The sequence below is a fragment of the Dermacentor variabilis genome, chromosome 2, assembly GCF_050947875.1.
Source record: "Dermacentor variabilis isolate Ectoservices chromosome 2, ASM5094787v1, whole genome shotgun sequence".
Classification (NCBI taxonomy): Eukaryota; Metazoa; Arthropoda; class Arachnida; order Ixodida; family Ixodidae; genus Dermacentor; species Dermacentor variabilis.
The window spans coordinates 172,587,505-172,610,785 of NC_134569.1; the positions used below are offsets into that span (position 1 = coordinate 172,587,505).

The following is a 23,281-nucleotide window of genomic DNA, read 5'->3' on the forward strand; positions in this document are numbered from 1 at the left end:
CTCCTCATTACATGTCCTGCCCATGCCCCCACTTATTTTTCTTGATTTCAACTAAGATGCCATTAACTCACGTTTGTTCTCTCACCCAATCTGCTCTTTTCTTATCCCTTAACGTTACACCCATCATTCTTCTTTCCATAGGTTGTTGCGTCGTCCTCAATTTAGGTAGAACCCTTTTCGTAAGCCCCCAGGTTTCTGCCCTGTAGGTGAGTACTGGTAAGACGCAGCTATTATACACTTTTCTCTTGAGGGATAATGGCAACCTGCTGTTCATGATCTGAGAATGCCTGCCAAATGCACCCCAGCCCATTCTTCTGATTATTTCAGTCTCCTGATCCGGATCCGTGGTCCCTACCTGCCCTAAGTAGATGTATTCCCTTACCACTTCCAGTGCCTCGCTACCTATCGTAAACTTCTGTTCTCTTCCGAGACTGTTAAACATTACTTTTGTTTTCTACAGATTAATTTTTAGGCCCACTCTTCTGCTTTGGCTCTCCAGGACAGTGAGCGTGCATTGCACTTGGTCCCCTGAGTTACTAAGCAAGGCAATATCATCACCGAATGGCAAGTTACTAAGGTATTCTCCATTAACATTTATCCCCAATTCCTCCCAATCCAGGTCTCAGAATACCTCCTGTATACACGGTGTGAATAGCATTGGAGAGATCGTATCTCCCTGCCTGACGCCTTACTGTATTGGGATTTTGTTGGTTTCTTTATAGAGGACTAAGGTGGCTGTGGAGCCGCTATAGATATCTTTCAGTATTTTTACATACGGCTCATCTACACCCTGATTCCGTAATGCCTCCATGACTGCTGAGGTTTTGACAGAATCAAATGCTTTCTCGTAATCAATGGAACCTATGTATAAGGGCTGGTTATATTCCGCACATTTCTCTATCACCTCATTGATAGTGTGAATATGGTCTATTGTTGAGTAGCCTTTACGGAATCCTGCCTGGTCCTTTGGATGTCAAAAGTATAAGGTGTTCCTGATTCTATTTGCGACTACCTTAGTAAATAGTTTGTAGGCAACTGACAGTAGGCTGATCGGTCTATATTTTTTTAAGTCTTTGGCGTCCCCTTTCTTATGGATTAGTATTATGTTAGCGTTCTTCTATGATTCCGGTACGCTCGAGGTCATGAGGCATTGCGTATACAGGGTGGCCAGTTTCTCTAGAACAATCTGTCCACCATCCTTCAACAAATCTGCTGTTACCTGATCCTCCCCAGCTGCCTTCCCCCTTTGCATAGCTCCTAAGGCTTTCTTTACTTCTTCCGGCGTTACCTGTGGGATTTCGAATTCCTCTAGACTATTCTCTTTCATTGTAGTCGTGGGGGCCGCTGGTACTGTAGAAATCTCTACAGAACTCCTCAGCCACTTGAACTATCTCATCCATATTAGTAATGATATTACCGGCTTTGTCTCTTAACGCATATATCTCATTCTTGCCAGTTCCTAGATTCTCCTTCACTTCTTTAAGGCTTCCTCCGTTCCTAAGAGCATGTTCAATTCTATCCATATTATACTTCCTTATGTCAGCTGTCTTACGCTTGTTGATTAACTTTGAAAGTTCTGCCAGTTCTATTCTAGCTGTAGGGTTAGAGGCTTTCATACATTGGCGTTTCTTGATCACATCTTTCGTCTCCTGCGATATTTTGCTGGTATCTTGCCTAACGGAGTTACCACCGACTTCTATTGCACACTCCTTATTGATGCCCACAAGATTGTCGTTCATTTCTTCAACACTAAGGTCCTCTTCCTGAGTTAAAGCCGAATACTTGTTCTGTAGCTTGATCTGGAATTCGTCTATTTTCCCTCTTACCGCTAACTGATTGATCGGCTTCTTATGTACCAGTTTCTTCCGTTGCTTCCTCAAGTGTAGGCTAGTTCGAGTTCTTACCATTCTATGTTCACTGCAGCGCACCTTGCTGAGCACGTCCACATCTTGTATGATGCCAGGGTTCGCGCAGAGTATGAGGTCTATTTCATTTCTAGTCTCGCGGTTCGGGCTCCTCCACGTCAACTTTCGGCTATCCCGCTTGCGGAGAAGGTATTCATTATCCGCATATTATTCTGTTCCGCAAACTCTAATAATAACTCTCCCCTGCTATTCCTAGTGCCTATGACATATTCCCCCACTGCCTTGTCTCCAGCCTGCTTCTTGCCTACCTTGGCATTGAAGTCGCCCATCAGTATAGTGTATTTTGTTTTCACTCTACCCATCGCCGATTCCACGTCTTCATAGAAGCTTTCGACTTCCTGGTCATCATGACTGGATGTAGGGGCGTAGACCTGTACAACTTTCATTTTGTACCTCTTATTAAGTTTCACTAGAACTGCCACTCTCTCGTTAATGCTATAGAATTTCTTTTTGTTACCAGCTATATTTTCGTTAATGAGGAATCCGACTCCTGGTTCCTGTCTTTTCGCTAAGCCCCGGTTGCACAGGACGTGCCCGCTTTTTAGCATTTTATATGCTACTTTTGGCCTCTTAACTTCACTGAGCCCTATTATATCCCATTTACTGTCCTCTAATTCCTCCAGTAGCACTGCCAGACTCGCCTCACTTGATGAAGTTCTAGCCTTAAACGTTGCCAGGGTCATATTCCAAGGGCGGCCTGTCTGGAGCCAGGGATACTTAGCACCCTCTGCTGCGTCGCAGGTCTGACCGCCGCCGTGTCAGTTGCTTCGCAGCTGCTGGGGACTGAGGGCCGGGGTTTGATTGTTGTGTTCATATAGGAGGTTGTGGCCAAGTACTGCACCAGGGTGGCCAATCCTGCTCTGGTGAGGGAGTGCGTTACCGGTTCTGGTCACCGGGATCAGGCCACACTCCAGACCTGTTTATGCAATTTCATCAACACGCGGATATTGTCTTCTTTTCTTTTATCTGGTGGACAATTGCGTGGCACCGGGATTCGAGCCACGGACCTCTTGCACGCGAGGCGGGTGTTCTACCTCTACGCCACCGCTGCACCTTCGACATTAAGCATGCTAACTTTGCCACCTTGTGAAACACAAGATAGAGTGAGACAGCGAAAGAAAAATATTCAACGGGACCTTTTTTAAAAACAATGTCTATGATATAGCTAGCTGCTTCTTCCATAGAAAGTTATTCCATCTCTGTGCTTTGCACTGCTTTCTTGTCCTCATCTTAAGAAATTTACAATTGACATTGCTCGCTGTTACGCAATGAAGTCATAAACTATTGCTAAAGAGAGAGAAAATAGTTCCTTTATACGAAAGCAGAGAAGTCGGTGTGAGTTATAGCTTGTTCTGGGCTGCTGCACTACACTGGAGAAAAGAGATGGAGAGGAAAAGGCCTGATGAAAGATGATATCACGACGTGGTACTTATATACAGGTTGACCATGATGTGGCATCTCTAAAGCCGGACGCCTAACGCAGTGGCCTGCACAAAGGCTGTAGCGGCACTTGTGATTACAGCGGCGCTGTTTACATTAGGTCAATGACCCAAGAGAAACTGTCTTACAGCCTCTTATAGACGTTTGCGACGGAAGAGACCACTTTGTGTCCTTGCGAGCACGCAGGGCAAACTGTTGCTAAAGCAATGCAGAAATTTATTTTCTTTTGCCTGCCACAATGGAAATGGCAGCTTGCTCCGTATGGTAAACCTGTATTAAATGAAATTATGGAGTTTTACGTGCGAAAACCACTTACTTTCTCAATATGATGCACGCCGTAGTGGAGGACTCCGAAAATTTCGACCACCTGGGGTTTTTTGACTTGCACCTAAATCTACGTATACGTTTTTTTTTCGTGTTTAGCCTTCATTGTAATGCCGCAGCCATGGCCAGGATTCGGTCCCGCGAGTTTGTGCTCAGCAGCCTAACACCATAGCCACTGAGCAACCACGGCGTAAACTTGTATCAAGGCGAGTGCAAATGTCTATGCGACATGAAAGCAGATTTATTTAAGTTATGAATCAACCAGCCTTAAGTGTAATGCTTCTACCACCTACAACGCTTTCGGAAGTGCCTTAGTGGAGCCACTGTATTTGTACATGGTGAATAACTCAAACGCATTCACTGGCGCATTCAAACGCATTAGAATATTTCTTTTATTTGGTATTTGGTGCAGCACAAACAACAATAAATGCACATTCATTATAGGCGGGGCTTGTGAACACGAAAGACAATTTATTAGCGGCTGATTGATTACCTTCTTTTAACACTCAGATTTTGTCTCTACAATCGCTCGTGTCGAGCCAGAAGAGCTCGTCATTGGCCATACTCCCCTACGACCAGGTCAAGGCATTAGTTACGGCAGAGTATAGCAATAAACTCATTGGTATTGCAAGCAAAGACGGCTGTCGTTACGACTGACGAAGCATTCAAAAGTATCCCGCGGAAATGGCTAATCTGTACGTTTCGGGGCAGTAGGCGCGAGCGAGAACGTCAATTGCGCAACCAGATCCGGGCACCACTCGTTTTCCCTTGCTAAGTTTGTTCCAAAAATGGACACCGTAGCTGCCGTTTATCGTCCTAAGCACTCCTGGCGCCATTGTAGAACTGAACAGGTTCTGCCAGCTTGCGTATGGAACCCTGAAGAAATATGAATTGCCGAGGAACTTCACGCGTCGAGAAAGTTTACCGTCTGAAGGCAGCCGAGACATCAAGGCAGGCCCGCAAACGGTCCACAAATGAGGATCGTATACGCTTGCGCACTCATTAATAAGCCATCTGAGCACGGGATGCTGCTTGTCGAAGAATAGTATACTGTTAGTCAGGACACGTTCCTTATTTTCGGACTCATAGAAGACGCTATTGCTTATTCCTTTCAGTGACTTCATCACGATCACGTCCGTGTCCAAATATACACCGCCATGCTTCCAAAGCAGGATGTAGCGCAGAAAGTCACTGAGATGTTCCACTTTGCCCGCGCTTTCATGTAGCGCTCCTCCTATGTTATACAGCGGTTCCAGCGAAGTGCCCGCGAGTTCTAAGCCTGCGTTCAGCCCCGCGGACCGAAAGTTGGGAAGTTTTGAAAGTAGCCGATGGTAAGGGCAGCCAGAGGAGCTGATGTTCCCGGTAGACAGCAGATGCACCGTGAAGTCGGCATTGCTCCGGCAGGCTGACTCAATGCTACAGGCTTCCCTGGCGAGCAGTTTCTGTTTATAGGACGTTTCGAGGAACCATATGTGGTCTTGGTCGTTCTTCGCTGATTCTGTAAGGTAATTGAAAAGAAAGCCAGAGGCACAGGTTATTTTTTGATGCGTAATAAATTCCTAATGAACGGACGGGTTCCTCTGACTGAAAATACGTTCGCACTAGTTCACACATACGCAGGGAAATGACAAAAAGACGCAATGCAGCATAGTTAAAATGAGTTCATTCTGACTTGCGAAAATTGCAGTAATTCTATAGGACGACGACTATATGCCCACAATGTTGTCATGAAGAAGGAAATACGAAGAATGCCATCGATGGAACGACGAAAGCGATATTATGACGGCATGGCGATATTGAGATAACGTTTCTCAAATGGTGACAATGGTAGGACAACAGCGTGACAGCGGTGGCGTCACGACAGCGGTAGGACGACGACCGTGTTGTGACGACAATGGTTTGACGAGAATTGCATGACGAAGCTGGCATGACAACAACACGACCGCGGTATGAGAACAAATATATGATGATGACTTTATAAGGACGAAGAACTGACGATTATGACATGACCACGGCGGCTTATTCTCGATTGAATCAATACAGCTTGACTACGATAAACTGACAAATAAGAGCGTAGGTTAGGGCGTGTTGGTATTCCATAACTGAGGTTTTTTAGCGCACGAGAAGGGACGAAAGACAGTGGCGAGTGCGCTAAAAACCTCAGTGACGAATAAGGAATGACATTGGTGGAATGACGAAACCGACCTGACAGCGTCTTGAAGAGAATCTGATGACATTTCTGAGATGATGACGATATTAGGACAGCGTTATGAGAACGGCATGAGTACAACGAGGTCACGATGATAGTGCCGATGGAAAGACTACGTCACCATTCGTTACTGTACAACTTGGCTCATCATCATCATCATCATTACCCTGGTTACGCCCAGTGCAGGACAAAGGCGTGTCCCATACTTCTCCAACTACCCCGGTCATGTACTAATTCTGGCCATGTTGTCCGTTGGCTCACATAGCGCAAAAGAACAGACAGACAGACAGACAGACAGACAGACAGACAGACAGACAGACAGACAGACAGACAGACAGACAGACAGACAGACAGACAGACAGACAGACAGACAGACAGACAGACAGACAGACAGACAGACAGACAGACAGACAGACAGACAGACAGACAGACAGACAGACAGACAGACAGACAGACAGACAGACAGACAGACAGACAGACAGACAGACAGACAGACAGACAGACAGACAGACAGACAGACAGACAGACAGACAGACAGACAGACAGACAGACAGACAGACAGACAGACAGACAGACAGACAGACAGACAGACAGACAGACAGACAGACAGACAGACAGACAGACAGACAGACAGACAGACAGACAGACAGACAGACAGACAGACAGACAGACAGACAGACAGACAGACAGACAGACAGACAGACAGACAGACAGACAGACAGACAGACAGACAGACAGACAGACAGACAGACAGACAGACAGACAGACAGACAGACAGACAGACAGACAGACAGACAGACAGACAGACAGACAGACAGACAGACAGACAGACAGACAGACAGACAGACAGACAGACAGACAGACAGACAGACAGACAGACAGACAGACAGACAGACAGACAGACAGACAGACAGACAGACAGACAGACAGACAGACAGACAGACAGACAGACAGACAGACAGACAGACAGACAGACAGACAGACAGACAGACAGACAGACAGACAGACAGACAGACAGACAGACAGACAGACAGACAGACAGACAGACAGACAGACAGACAGACAGACAGACAGACAGACAGACAGACAGACAGACAGACAGACAGACAGACAGACAGACAGACAGACAGACAGACAGACAGACAGACAGACAGACAGACAGACAGACAGAGAGAGAGAGAGAGAGAGAGAGAGAGAGAGAGAGAGACAGATAGATAGACAGATAGATAGATAGATAGATAGATAGATAGATAGACAGATAGATAGATAGATAGATAGATAGATAGATAGATAGATAGATAGATAGATAGATAGATTAAGTCTATGGAGAAACCTGAGTGGATTTGTCCAAGTATGCATAAGCATACCCACAAATTTCACACCGGCCCACCTTTAAATTTCAAGTTCGCCCATCCTTCAATTTCAAGTTGGCCCACCGCCAAATATAAATTGGCCCACTTCCAAGTTTAACTTGGTCCACCCTCAAATTTCATATCGGCCAACTCCAAATTTCAAGTTCGCCTACTCCTAATTTCAAATTTGGCCAACAACTACTACGGGCTTCCCCCTGCGTTTTCTACAGAGCCGTACGTATCCCTATAGGTGGGCATTATTCTGATCATATGGGTATTTTCTCTCATTAATGTACCGGGTTTCAGTTGTCCTTATTGCTTATAAAGCTACCAGTCATCTGCATTTACACTATTATGACGTTGAAACATCTTCGCAAAATACGCATGTTCGTGCAAATAGAAGACATCACACTTTTCGCGTGATAGACAGATGTTGATGGGGTACTCGTGATAGAATGCTTCCGCATTAAAACGTGGCTGAATTACGCAACGGCTGCTAGTCGTATTAAAAATTATGGCAGAAGTAATTCACAATGACTGTCGATTTGAATGCGATTAGCATTTGCGTGACGTAGCGACACACCGAATTCCTCAAGTGATATTATTTAACATATCTTGTGGTCATTATAGCACTTCAGTTGCGTCATCTATAAGCGACATGCGCCGGTGTCGTGGCCACTCTGGCAAGGCACTCGCTTACCAAGATTTACGACAACTGTATGACAACGACGCAGTGACGACGGACGAATGACAAAAAAAGGACATGGATAAAACTACAAATGAGATGTGATGATGGCGTGACTACAAAGAGATATCGATTCCTAAATGGATAAATAATGTGATTCCCAATGGAACGCCCGGGTCCGGGCGGTATATATAGGAAACTTAGCCAAGGCCCACGTGCGCAGGACCAGGCTCGGCCTGTATATAACAAAATGTAGTTTTTTTTTTATGTACAGATTCTACCGCGCGTGTCAGCCTCACATTTTTGGGGTCTAATCAGCTACAGTGTATAAGCTCTAAAAGACCGACATCTTTGTTTTTCCCAGGGAAAAATAAGTGATCTGGCCCATTGCCTGTGGTGCTCTTTTTCCGCTGGTGCGCACCTTGATGGTGTGATTTGGTCGTATGACGTCATTTAGCATGCGAATATATGTATGTCTATACATAGAAACATGCGAATTCACGAGCATACAGTATAAAATAAGCGCACTAGTAGAATGAGACACCCATCACGTTAGCGCCAACATACCATAATAGTATAAAGAGTTGCAATACCATCATCGGAAAAAAGTTATAACAGGAAAATTGTTTGAAGTGCTTTTTATAGTTTATTTTACATTGCGCGAAAGCAATGTTGGTTCTTGTGGAAAAGAAAAAAAAACTTGAAATTTATCTGCTTTTCTATTTCCTTTGCTATGGTATACTAAGAGCCAGGTCTTTGGACGTGTCAGTTCAGCTTGAACAGAATGCATTGAACCACGCATGACATGATGTTCGCGTGTGCTCGAAAAGGCACGACTGAGGCCCTTTATTAACCGGGCCCAAATATGGCACGGGGCCATGGCTTCAAGCCAGCACCCAGTCAGGGAGTGCGGCTTTAAGCCTGGAGTCGGCCTGAAAGCTTCTTGGTCATGCGCTCTAAATGTGTGTTTTAAGAATTCTCAGACCGTTCTTCTTAAATTGAAATGCAAGAAAAAATACAAGACGGGATAAAAAAAATACAAATATTCTTTCAGAGTTCTCGCCTGGTCTCTTGGCTCCCGGCATACTTTAGGAGGAACGACAAGAAAACAAACAGAATTTTTTAGCAGTTAATGGGAGTGGGCAACGTACTGGGGCTCTCACGTGCAGAGGTAGGTTGCGTTATAATACCAAACTGTGCGCGCCAATCACCTCACAAAAGACAGCCACTGCGCTTTGCGGTAACGTGTTAGCAAGGAACTATGCTGAGGTGGCGGAGATTCCAAATTCAATAATTCATACGTCACCTAAAACGGAACCCAAAATAACATAATTATGCATATGGCAATACGCAGGCACGTCTAATGAACTTTTTTTATGCTTTTAGGAGTACATCACTGCAAAAATCGGGAATGACTCTGAACCAAAATCCAAATTTTTGCAAGTTTGCCATGATATTTCAATGTATTGGCGCCTAATATTTTTAGTTTCCTATAGGTATAGGACACTGGTCAACTATTTACAATAATGAAATGAATAGTAATTTTACTAGCGAAGTTGTGAAGAATTGGGAACAAATATGACTCTTATATTGGTGTTTGTTGCAAAATTCGTGTTTGGCGTGCTTGAGCAAACTTTCAAAGCGCGGAAACTGATTAGAGATGTAGGAGGTTGAATAAAAAACATTAAAAATTTTGGAAAAAAGTTATTTCGTTTCTTTTAACCAGGACGAAGCTAAAAAAAGAAGGAAAGCTTCTCCGCAGAATTATTCTGTTGCGATGCGAGAACTTTCGACGTATCTCAGTGTTTGGCCAAATGTTGGAGTTTGGGAGTCGGCGAAGTAGCTGGATCCATCCACGTGGTGGCAAGGACTTTGCATCAACCAACCCTTGAGCCCCCTCGCCTGTCGAGTACTGTTAATTTCGCCTTCTTCCGCGAAATCTCAAAGAAGCTGGTAAAAGTTTGAAAATTTGCATACCAAGCTAGGCAACAGGCTCCTAGGGGTTGATGAATGTGGTGTTTTGTGGCGCAAGGGTCAAGGCTCCTAGGGGATGGCGTGCAAAAGCTTGCGTGCGCGCAATTCAAACCTCAATGTCCGGAAGGCTTCATCCATTTCACAGCGAAGCCTTGACGCGTCAAACGAAAATTAACCGGACACAGATCAGTACAAAGGGCGGTCTTAACGTTTTCATGGGAAATCGATGCCTTGACGTGAAGTAGTGCCTAGATTTTGAACCCGGAAGCTTGCTTGCCTTTTTATGATGGAATAATGTAACAACTATATTTTTTTCATTCTTACAGAAATAAATGTGTCAGGTTTTTCATCGCTGTGTGTGCAAAAGTCTTGTTTCAATTTTTTTGTATATTTCTGAAAAAAAAACGAAAAAAAAGGTTTTCAGACCCCTCAAGATTTCTTAAATCTTTACATTTATAAACATGACGGAATTCTTTTAATATGTATATATTTTGAATTAAATCGGAGTAAGCTAGCCAATCAACGCAATTTTACTAGCAAAATCATGGATGGTTGAGCGATACCTCCGGGACACTCAGCCTGGAATGACCCTAATGTATGTGCGATTGATCCCCGCCTTTGTCAACTCATTCCTATCGTGATTTCATAGCGTATTCTTAAAATATTGTACATATATCTGAAACACTTGTATGGCGAAACACATAAGAACTATTAATAAAGGGAAAATGTGGCATCCAGCCAAAGGTAGCTAAGTGCTACAAAGGAAACCCATACGGGTGCCTCATTGCATCCTCGCAGTTGAAAAAGTCGTCCTGGTCCCGGGCAAATGATGATGTAGAACTTAGTTACGTTTGGGTGAATGTCTCATTTTTCCTTTTTTAATTACTTCCCCTCACCTTGCCGGGTGTTTCAGAACCATTACAACATACATTCTTTGTGTACCATGTACAAATGTAATGCGAACAAAAGAGAGGGACCGCTGAATGATAATTTCAATCTGAGGTGAAACCTAGAGAGTCGTGCTCCGTGCCAATGAACTACTGGGTTTCCAAGCTACTGTTGTGTTGCGGGTCAGTGCCCTTGCCATTTCAAGGCCAAAAGATGCGTACACTTCATAAGCTGGTGTGAGTCTAAAAGGTGCCCCTGTACATTTCAAACACACTAATTTGAATCAGAAAGGAAACCTAGATAGTCGTGCTACATGCCCACGTTATACTGGGTCTCTTAGCTTCTGTAGTGTCGTAGGTCAGTGCCCTTGACGTTTCTGACGTTTGATGGCAAATAGACGTGTACACTTCGTCAGATTATGTTGGTGTAAAAGGTGCCCATTTATATCTCACACTCAGTAATATGAATCAGAGATGAAACCTAAGTCGTGCAACATGCTCTTGTCCGACTTGGTTCCCACGCTTCTGTTGCGTTTGAGATCGGTACCCGTGACGTTTCAAGGCCAAGGGATCTGTACACTTCATCAGCCTTCGTGGGTACAAAAGGTGCCTGCATAGCGCCAAGTATGATAACTATGCATTTTGCTTGCCTTTAAAAATGCGCTGGTGTTGTTTTTCGTCGAAGGAGGGAGACCGTACTTTTCATTTTGGCGCACCTCAACACAGCGCTAAATTAGTCAATGCTTAATACCTATTAACCCCCAAAATATTGCGTGGCACCTTCTCGTTAGTGACGTCGTCAGGAGGACTTAGCTCCAGTGACAGGTTATCCCGCAGCGTGAAGGGTGCTAGACGTGGTCGGTTAACTTTTCCTCGGCCAGTCCAAAAGGATCTTGCAACAGTTAGAAGACAACTTGTTTGTAGTGTAATAAGATGATTTATGACGAGGCACTAGGCACAGTCTAGTAGCACTGGCAGTAGATGAACGCTGATCATGCGCACAGCCGACACAAGAGCGCCTTCTTCGTCTTTCTCTTCACCACAATGGCCCCCGGGAGAGAAGAGGAGCCATCCTGGCGACTTACGGCGTAGGTAGGATGAGGGGGTCATAGTACGGCTTAAGTCGGTTGACATGAACCGTGTCACGCCCGCGATGCCTATGGTCGGGTGAAGGTGTCACAGGTTCTACAACATAGGTGACAGCGGAGGGACGGTCTATGACGCGGTAGGGGCCATCATAGCGTGCAAGGAGTTTGGTCGAAAGGCCAGGACTGTGAGGCGGGACCCACAACCAAACAAGAGAACCAGTCGGGAAAACTGGTGTAAGCGCGTCACTGTCACGCCGCAGCTTTTGACGACCTTGAGCAGCGGTCGTAAGGGTTCGCGCGAGCTGCCTACAGTCCTCGGCGTATTTGGCGGCTTCAGACACAGGCGTGCATTCGGAAGCATCGGGTCGGTATGGGAGCATTGTGTCCAAAGTACACGAGGGCTCTCGTCCATACAGCAGAAAAAAAGGCGAAAAGCCAGTGGTAGCTTGTGTGGCCGTATTATAGGCATACGTGACGAACGGCAAAACAGTGTCCCAGTTACTGTGATCCGAGGCGACGTACATAGTCAACATGTCACCGAGTGTGCGGTTGAACCTCTCTGTCAAGCCATTCGTTTGCGGGTGGTAGGCTGTAGACTTGTGGTGAACGATGCTGCATGCAGCGAGAAGGGCTTGGATGACTTCGGACAAGAAGACACGTCCCCTGTCGCTGAGCAGTTCGCGTGGTGCGCCATGTCGAAGAACGAAGTTCCGCAAGATGAAGAACGCAACTTCGCGCGCAGAGGCTGCCGGGAGTGCGGCAGTCTCGGCGTAGCGCGTCAAGTGGTCGACACCTACAATTATCCATCGGTTACCCGCGGAACTGCAGGGAAGTGGCCCGTATAGGTCTATGCCGACGCGATCGAAGGGCCGAGCCGGGCAGGGTAGCGGCTGTAGCTCACCAGGAGGGCGAGGTGGAATTTTACGCCGTTGGCACGCCGTGCAAGCGCGTACGTACTGGCGCACGAAGTGATACATGCCGTGCCAGTAGAAACGCTGCCTTAGCCGAGTATACGTGTTCAGAACACCTGCGTGACCATTATGAGGAGCAGCATGAAAATAAGCGCATATGTCAGAGCGCATGTGTCGTGGTATCACCAGGAGCCATTTGCGACCATCAGGCAAATAATTTCTGCGGTAAAGAACGTTGTCGCGGACAGTAAAGTGAGCGGCTTGGCGACGAAGTGTTCGAGAAGAGGAAGTGGCGGATGGGTCGTGGAGGAAATTCAGCATAGTTGAAAGCAGGGGATCCTGACGCTGCTCGTCCGGCATATCAGCGACGTTGAAGGCTGACATGGATGCGAAGAGCGGAGACACTGAAGCCACATCACAAGGTAGCGGCGATCGGGAAAGCGCATCGGCGTCAGAGTGCTTTCTGCCCGATCGGTAGACAACGCGGATATCATATTCTTGTAAGCGGAGTGCCCATCGCCCTAGGCGACCTGACGGATCCTTCAACGAGGACAGCCAGCAAAGTGAATGGTGGTCGGTGACAATGTCAAAAGGGCGACCATATAGGTATGGACGAAATTTGACGAGCGCCCAAATAATGGCCAAGCACTCCTTTTCGGTTACTGAGTAGTTGGCTTCTGCCTTCTTTAAAGTTCGGCTCGCATACGCGACGACGTACTCGTCATAGCCGTCTTTCCGTTGTGCGAGGACTGCACCAAGTCCGATACCGCTGGCGTCCGTATGTACCTCTGTAGGCGCTGTGGGATCGTAGTGTCGAAGAATCGGTGGCGAAGTAAGTAGGCGACGTAGTTGCTGGAAGGCTTCGTCACAGGAAGTTGACCACGCGGAGATGCCGTTGGTAGCGGTAAGCAAATTGGTCAGTGGTGCGATGATAGTCGCGAAATTGCGCACAAAACGCCGAAAGTAAGAGCAGAGCCCTATGAAGCTGCGGAGCGCCTTAAGAGTAGTGGGCGTCGGAAACTCTGCGACCGCGCGAAGCTTGGCTGGGTCAGGGAGCACGCCGTCCTTCGATACAACGTGACCCAATATTGTTAACTTGCGAGCAGCAAAACGGCACTTTTTGATGTTAAGTTGGAGGCCAGCAGAGGTGAGGCAGGTCAGTATCTCACGCAAGCGAACGAGGTGCGTCGGGAAATCTGGCGAAAACACCACGATATCATCAAGGTAGCACAGACATGTTTTCCACTTGTAGTTGCGAAGGATGGTGTCCATCATACGCTCGAAAGTAGCGGGCGCGTTGCATAGCCCGAATGGCATTACGGTAAATTCGTACAAGCCATCGGGCGTGATGAAAGCTGTCTTCTCACAGTCATCATCTGCCATCGGCACTTGCCAATAGCCGGAGCGAAGATCCAAAGATGAGAAGTACTCTGCGCCTTGCAAGGAGTCGAGGGCGTCATCTATCCGAGGCAGCGGATAGACATCTTTACGAGTGATCTTATTGAGTCGACGGTAATCCACACAGAAGCGTATTGACCCGTCCTTCTTGCGTACTAATACTACAGGAGACGCCCAAGGACTGTGGGAAGGGCGAATGACGCCACGGTGCAGCATGTCGTCGACCTGCTCGTTAATGATCTTCCGCTCGGCTGCCGACACGCGGTATGGTCGCTGGCGTAACGGAGGATGGGAACCAGTGTGTACGCTGTGAGTGACGGTTGCCGTACGCCCCAGAGATGGTTGGTCACAGTCAAACGACGAGCGAAAATTCTGAAGAAGCGCGAAGACTTGCTGGCGATATGGAGGCGGCAGATCGGCGTCTACGACAGATTCAAGAACGTTTGACGACGACGACGACAATGATGATGATGATGTGCACGGCACAGGAGAAGTGAGGGCGTCGAGTTCATAACAGGCAGTGTCGTCGGAAACATCGAGAATGTGAAGCGGGTCAAGGGGCTGAACACGACCGAGTGATTCGCCGCGCAGTAACGACACATGGTAGTGAGACGGGTTACACACAAGCATTGAGGATAATCCAGACACAGTGGTGAGGACGGCAAATGGGAGAGGTAGGGCCTTGCGACGTAGAAAAATTGGCGACGGTGTAAAAAGTACTGTAGCGTCTGGCGCGGTAGAGCAAGAGACGGGCACAAGCACACACATGTCGGGTGGTATGTCCGTATCGGACACAATAGTGAGCTTGGAGGCTTTTTGTTCAGAAGGGTCAGGCAGCGGGGCATCGGCAAGCGGGAAAAGCGCTACTTTGGCCCGGGCGCAGTCGATGATGGCACGATGGTGAGACAAGAAGTCCCAGCCGAGTATAATGTCATGTGAACATGATGACAACACGAGAAATTCAACAACGTAGACAATGCCTTCGATGACCACCCTTGCAGTACATTGAGCGACCGGGGCTATATGCTGCGCAGTCGCGGTGCGTAGAAGCATACCAGACAACGGCGTTGTGACCTTATGGAGGCTGCGACAAAGCTTTTCGTCGATAACAGAAACTGCAGCCCCAGTATCAATAAGCGCAATTGCGGCGGTTCCTTCGACCAAAACGTCCAATAAATTGCGTGGCGACTGTGCAGGCCTTGTAGAAGTCGCGAAGCTTGCAGTTCGTGCCTGCGGAACTGCAGCAACTAGTTTCCCTCGCTAGGGGACTGGCGGCGACGTAAGGGGGAAAGTGAGCGACGACGTGGCGATGGCGAACGATGGGTGCCGACAGGGCGTCGAGGAGGCGGCGAAAACTCGTGGTCGGGAAGCGTCGCATGCCCGGCGGTATCGTGGGAATAGGCATATCCAGGTGGTGCGACAGGAGCGTTAGCAGCTGGCAGACGACGATGGCAGAAGCGCGCAACGTGGCCGGCGACACCGCAAGCGAAGCATATGGGTCGGTTGTCGCGTGTGCGCCAAGAGGTCTGAACTGGGCGTCGAGATGGAACGGGAGGCGACGCGGGAGGAGGTGCAGCAGGAAGTCGCATTGGCGCCGGAAACGAGAACGTCGGCGGCGCAGGTCGCGCGGCGACTTCGGCATAAGTCAGAGGTGCAGCCACGGGAGGGCAGGGTTGGGCGAAAGGTAAAGACCCAGCAAGTTCCTCGCGAATGGCCCGCCTAATGGGAGCAGCCAGAGATGTGTCAGGCAGGGGAGGTCCATCGTTGAGAGGCAGCATAGACAATTGGCGCGCCACCTCCTCCCGAATGAAATTCTTTATCTCAACAGAGAGCGATGCTGCTGGCGTGGTGTTTGAGCGAAGCGTGAGGCCCGAGAGAGAGTCGCCAGGAGCGAGAGCGCTGCGCGCAAGGACCCTTTGTCGACACAGCTCATCGAAGCTCTGGCAAAGAGTGACGACAGCTGCGACAGAAGTAGGGTTCCGCGCCAGGAGCATTTGAAAGGCGTCGTCCTCGATGCCCTTGAGGATGTGCTTCACCTTGTCTTCTTCAGTCATGGTGGAATCGACGCGGGCGCAAATATCAACGACATCCTCTATGTAACTAGTATAAGTCTCGCCGGGCTGTTGAGCGCGCTGGCGGAGGCGTTGTTCAGCACGGACTTTTCGCAAGGCTGGGCGACCGAAGACTTCCGCGAATGCAGTTTTGAAAGCGGACCAGGTTTGCAGCTCCCGTTCGTGATTGTGGAACCAGAGGTTCGCAACGTCAGCAAGATAGAAGATGACGCTACGGAGCTTCGTCGGGTCATCCCACTGGTTGTGTTCACTGACGCGCTCGTAGGTCGAGAGCCAATCTTCTACGTCAGTCGCACCTGAGCCGCTAAAAACAGGAGGGTCCCGCTGCCGTTGCACGGCGTGGCACATGACAGGAGCGGCAGATGCGCCAAGCGGATTGTTGGGAGCGGCGTTCAGAGTAGCGGCTGGAGCAGATGTTAAAGTGCGGCTGCGAAGTTCCAGGGTGAGGTCGGGGAGTGCAGCACCTTCCACCAAATGTAATAAGATGATTTATGACGAGGCACTAGGCACAGTCTAGTAGCACTGGCAGTAGATGAACGCTGATCATGCGCACAGCCGACACAAGAGCGCCTTCTTCGTCTTTCTCTTCACCACAGTAGGCATTGATATAAGCATCACGATGATGCGATTCTGTGTACTTTGGGTGACGGATGTGACGTCAATGTGTGGGGCTACGCTAAAGGGTTAACACTTGAGTGCACAATTTACGATCGAGTTATATTGCGAGTACTGAAATAATCACGACATTATGTTATACAGCCATATTAAGCATCGCGTGAGTATCTCATAGGTATGAGAAAAATGTTGTTACCACGGAAACGACGCCTCAGCACGCTGTGCACATGGGGCACAAGTGACTGCGTCGTACAACCTATCGTAACAGCAGAAGTGACGTCATGGCCTCTAACGTCAGAGCGTGCACCGGCCATCAAAGGTGCCACGGAAATGCCACCGAGGAACTATGCAGGCTTGATAAGTATGTTCAACCACTTTCCTTAGCGTAACTTCCTTTGCGTATTCGTGAACACGTTTATGCTGCTGCCGAAGATTTGCACCAACAACAGTTACAATAGCCGGCTACATCAGTATTATCTCTGTATTTGTCTTTGTGCGCAACCAAGTGGGGCTACCACTCCAGCTGCTCACATTTAGGCCTCCGCTAAACCGGCAATCTTCTTAATACGCCTTCGAATACCGGAATATCGGACACGCTTATTGGTGCTCGCCGGTCACTACGAATATCGTACCAGTACCCATCCACGACGAATAAGTGCACCACTTTTTCAGTCTTCAAACACTAGAAAACTCATGTTGGCGTTGTTCCAAGGTTATTAACACATCGGCTTCCTAGAGGTGATCGTGTTTGTGCAGGAGACGGACGAACGATGTCAACGAAGTGATTTCACAGCTCGGCCTATCAAGGGACATAATTCAGTCCAGCTAAACAAGTCGGTCCATGAAGCTAATTACGATACCTGAAAACACATGGAACTGGATATGATTTACATAAGCTCGTGGCGTTGTGGGTATTTCCTTCGTTTCTTCCTGTAATGACCAAGCGCCTCGCGGTACGTGGCCGGAAACTCCTCGACATCGCTGTCGGCATCCCCGTTGCCCCTGCTCCGTCCGCCACGATTTGGTTGTGTTGTTAACGACAGTGGTGACGCCGGACGGGGTGGCTGCCGCCACGGCCATCACTCCTCCGCTGGGGTCCCGCACAAAAACGGCAGCGGCCGCCCTCTGGGTGACCACGTCGCGGCGGGTAAGCTGCCTCGCGACGAGGTGGGCCAGCTCGTTGTGGTTGGGTGGGGTGTCTGTGTGTCGTCGGCCGTTAGAAGTGTTGTCGTCGTTGTCTCGGCTGTTGCTCTTGTTAGTGCCGACCTAACGGACGTGCGCGCGGAACCACTCGAATGACTTATTTGAAATTGTGCCGGACCCGAAGTCTCCGGCGCCGGCGTTGAGCATGCGCTCCACATCCGCGGACACCCAACCTTTGGTGTAGTTCCGAATCGCTGACGTGGATTCGCTAATAATCAGGCTATCCTCCGCACCTCCATGGAGTGCCGCGAGGGCTATGGCCATCTTATCCGCTCCTTCGGCCGATGGCAGCCTCGCTGATGCCGTGACTCTGACCCTTCCCTTCGTACCTACGACTGCCATGGAGAAGGCGGGGGCCGCCACCGTCAGCCGGCCGTGTCGATCTTGCCGCTGTTGCTGCTGCCGTTTTTGTCGTAGTAGTAGTAGTGATGGTGGTGTTGGTGAATACGATTCGTCTCGCACATTCCGTTGTACCGGCGGTGATGGCCGTCGTCCCTCGTCGCCATCACAGTCACCGGCTGGCCGCGAATGCGTGGCTGCGCCGACGAAGAGGGCGCCTTCTCGTCTACCGTGCTCATCGAGGATTGCTACCGCCCTGCGTTTACCTTTTGCACGTCATGTCCCGGGTGCATGTTCTTCGGCATGTTTACCGTCATGGTATGGCGTCCCTGACTTCCGGTAGCAGTGTTTCCCTCTGTCCACGCGCCTCGTCATATTGAATCGCGAGCAGGTCTAGGATTCATGGTGCTGTTCTGGTGTTCGACAGCCTCTCCACCTGCGCGATTCTCGGCGCATCGGTGAACGGCTCGAGCGTGTTGTGTACAGCCAGCTCGAGGAGCCTGTGGGTTGGCGTGTACTGGGGTACTCCCAGGGAGGTCTTGAACGCCTTGCGGATCGCCACGTTCAGCTTGCGCTTTCGCTCCTGTTCCAGTCGGCCTACACGGCGATGGACGCTATGTGGCTCAGCGCGTACGCCTGTATCAGCCTCCTAACGTTGTCTTCCTTCATTCCGAGGTTTGGGGCGGCGGCCACTTTCTTCTGCAGTCAGGCAACCAGCTCGCGGTTGGCATCGTTCTCTTCCAGCCACAGGCCGAGCACTTGCAACTTGGACAACGTCGGCATTCGGGTGCCCTCCCTCGTCGTGATGCGGACCCCAAATGATGGGTGTCTAGCACGCTCTGCGGGAGGGGTCCTTTCTTGCGCGGTCTGTGCAGCAGGATCTCCGACTTGTCGGGTGAGCAGACGAGTCCCGTGCGTTCGAGGTGCCGCTCCACCTTCCGCACGGCCCGCTGCAGCCGCTCTTGCATTTCGGCGATGCTCGTGTTCTCCGTAGCCCATACTTTCACGTCATCTGCGTAGATCGTGTGATTGATGCCCTCTATCGCGTCGAGATGCTCCGGCAGGCAGATCATGACGAGGTTGAAAAGCATGGGGGAGAGTACGGAGCCCTGCGGAGTTCCCGCACCATCCGTTAGGACCGTTCGCGGCGGGGCCTCGTCGATCTTGACCATCGCCTCGCGCCCACTCAGGAAAGTCTTGACATATCGGTGGAACCTCGACCCCAGATCGAGTCGGCTGATCTTGTCCAGTATGGCCATGCGCTTCACAGTGTCGAAGGTGCTCTTGAGGTCTAGCCCGAGGAGGGCGCGCACGTGCATGCTCGGAGCGTTGACGACCTGTTCCTTGATCTGCAGCAGGGCGTCCTGCGTGGAAAGTCATTTCCGGAAACCGATGATGTTGGTGCCGAAGGCGTCCTCCTCCTCGAGGAGCGTCGTCACGCTGTTGAGGCAGGCATGCTCTATCATTTCGCCGACGCAGGACGTGAGGGAGATCGGCCTCATATTTTGGACCTCTAGCGGTTTGCCCGGCTTTGGTATGAGTATAACATCCGCGGTCTTCCCCTCTTGCGGAGTTCGGCCCTCCTTCCAACACGCGCTGGTGTACTCGCATAGCTTCTCGATGGCGTTGCCATTCCAGTATCTCCTTTTATTTTTGCTTTCACTTTGGTTACCTTCTTTTCAAACAAGAATTTTCTTGAGCTACCTACTGCCGCCTGATTATTTGCCCTATCCCCATTAGAGGGTAGGCTCTATAACAACAGCTTTCAATCAACATCGTCAGATGTAGAGGTAGATGGTTGTGTAATACTCACACGTAACCGCAATTAGGACTTGGCCACGATTCGGGAATGTGAAATTGAGGCACGAAATTATTTTGCTTTCCCGACGTCTCCTTCATTTCTTCTGAACAACAAAGCTTCGCATCGCTTGGCCCATATTGCTGCACAACCCAGTCTACATGTTCTCAGGGGCTGCGCTGTACGCAAGTGAAGTAGAAGACGAAGAGAGCGGTTATTATCTTGTGCTGATTAACGACTATATAACCTGACTTATCCAGCTGAGTCCTGGCGAGTCCACTATAAGAAGTATGAGCCCTAATATCTTGGGATAAGAAGAAGCTGTAGATGTCAATATATTTTTTTCAATTACTAGCTGTGTTCTCGGTGCGGCCGCCATCAACGACAGCTTCGAAACAAAGAGAAGGGCTGTCCGGGTCGGTGGCCGAAAATGACAATACCAGACGCAGGTAGGTACCGAAGCAAGGAATGGATTACTAGTGAGCCGGCCAGTTTCGTAGGTTCGGCCGTCCCCATGCTGATGATGGTGATTTATTGGCATCCCATTCGAGACGGGCGGCTGACCTATAGTCACCAAGCTTCTTTGATGTATTCAGGTATGCTACACATGTTTTTCATCTTGCGTTTTTGTATGCATGCCATTAATCATTTTATCGCTTCCTATAAACTTCTGTATCGTCATGTACTGCTACCTGTGCCTGAAATTGATTCAGTCGTATCAACCGCTTCTCTCCTTTTCTATATCAATGCACTAAATGTCCAAGTTTATCTAGGCTGCTGACCCATGGATGTTTCCGTCCACTCTAAATGCAAGCGCTTCTGGCAGGTGTACGTTACCTACGGTTCTCAACGGTTGGATCCCTTCGCTTTCCATTGGAATGTGCTGAGTGGTCTCCAGCTTCTAGCTGCGGCGTACCTTTGCCCTATTGTGACCGGCCATTTATCCCGTGACAACCATCGGTCATGGATAACATGGTAACAGGAAAGGGGCCTGCGGTATCGTCAAAGCCATCTTCAACAGGGATAATTGGCCACAAGTGAGGTCTTCCAATGCGAGGTTCTACGAAGGCAGGAGGATCTGCCAAGACGGGTCCAACCAGGGGTAGGTCTGTCAGGAGTGGCTCTGCGAAGACGGGAGGGTCTGCCAAGATGTCTTCAACCAGTAGTAGCTATGTCAGGAGGAGACATCCTTGACATCACCTGTTCTCTGCCCACACAGCTGCTTCCGTGCCGGAGAAAGGGTCACTGTGTTCTCCCTCCCACATTGCTGGTTCGTGTACAGCGATATATGTAGCTTGCTTCAGACGGAAAGGGCTACCAACCTCCGGATTGGTGGGACATGACATCACCCGTCTCCTAGCGCCCGATTGGGGCAAGGCGACTAGACAATGACAACGCGGGGGTTAAAAAGGGAGACGGACGCTTGGAGACAGCGGCTGCTAGAGCTTGATCATGACCTTATTTTATGTGCATCTTCCAAAACTCTTGTACATATTGTGATACAAACGTGCGTACTTAAACTTCTTGAATATCGGACCCAGCCCCACGTTCCTCTACTCCTCCAAGCTGAATGGATGCCACACAATTTCGGACCCCCAGTCGCAACATTGGATGGCCGCGGAATTATATTCTGCGCGCACTTCGACTTCGGCATGGTGAGTGCACGACCTTTTCTCCTTGAGAATTGCCAGGCTTAACGCGGTTCTTCCTGGTGACTTGGGTGTTGGAAGCCTTGTTGAAAGATACCTTACTTCTATACCTAATTTCTTGAGAAACTTGTCGGCAAAAGAAAGGTAGCTATTGATTGGAGGAAATTGCCCTGGACGGACCTCAGCGCGATATGCGGGGAATACGGGATCGATCGTGGGAAGCAAATAAACCAAGCGAAGGTTATCAATGCAATAGAGGCAAGTGGCAGAGATGACAGCGAGATCGTTTCAGCTTGGGATGATATCCAGCAGCACAGAAAGCAAGAGCAGGATGAACGCATAAGGCGGCACAGAGAGTACGAAAGGGAAATGAAAAAAAAATGGAAAGGAAGCACAGCAGCTCAGGGTGCAGCAGGCATGGTTTAGTCTGCGTCATTTCAGGTGCGGTGAAAGCACTGAATGTTTACTGCCCTTTTTCTAGACCGCGACATTCGGCCGCTTAGTTCTGTGGGGGCAATTCTCTCTGACGTGTTTTGTTGCTTAGCTCGTCTTTCCGACGAGGACTTCCGGAATTACGATGAGGCTATGAGTGAGTTATTCCGGCATTTTGGTATCCCTGTTGGTCGCGAGAGGGAAGGACGTAATGACGAGTGCAGAGTTCGTTTTCTGGAAGAGACTGAGGTTGCGTCCGTTAATGGAATGCACGGAAAGTACCAGGGGGCGATACCCTTAGGGACAGAGACAGAGCGGGAGGAGAGCGAAGTCGTTGCCGCTGTACAAACATGGGCCATTCCGGAGAGCGTCACTTGCGAGGATGCGGCTTGATCCAGTAGCCATGACAACGCTAAGGAGGCGCTGGTGACCCGCCTCGTAACGTAGCACACGGGCGACTTTCCGGAATCGCCTAGGACAGACCAGGATACGGTGGTGGCCGATCTGAGAAAGGACCCGACGTAGCAAAACGGAGCGGATATCGATAAGGATTCGAGCTTCAGTAACTGCGCTATGCAGGCGCACACCGAAACCGAGCCAGCAGCCATCCTGGAGAGCCCACCTTGCGGGCACGAGGCTTGGTCCAGCAAGCATATTAGGGTCAGCGTAGGGCTGGATACCTTCCTCGTGCCCCAGTACTTGAGTGACTCTGGTATTGCCGAGTTAAGAAAAATAAATCGACACAGCGCATATTCAGAAAGGCCTTCCTTGCGGCGACGAGGCTTGTATCATTAACCACAACAGTGTACAGGAGGCGCTGAAAGCGTTCCTCGTACCTGCGAAGTTGAGCGATTTTTCGGAATCGCCAAAACGAGGAAATTTTATGGCGGCCAGGTAGGGCACGAACCCGACGCTCGGGGTATTTAGCGGCACATTCGGTGGCCACATGGCAGGGCGAAATTGTTTCAGACGTACCAGCG

The 23,281-nt window shown here is 49.3% G+C and overlaps 1 protein-coding gene across 1 annotated transcript in view; it reads right to left on the bottom strand.

The window, feature by feature from the left end:
• Positions 1 to 4,163: 4,163 nt before the first annotated feature.
• LOC142571072 (lactosylceramide 4-alpha-galactosyltransferase-like) overlaps positions 4,164 to 23,281 on the bottom strand; it is a 44,024-nt gene continuing 24,906 nt past the window's right edge. The window contains exon 2 of the mRNA XM_075679367.1: positions 4,164 to 5,187. Within this exon, the coding sequence (XP_075535482.1) occupies positions 4,355 to 5,187 (833 nt within the window). The 3' untranslated portion in view covers positions 4,164 to 4,354. The remainder of the gene's footprint in view (positions 5,188 to 23,281) is intronic.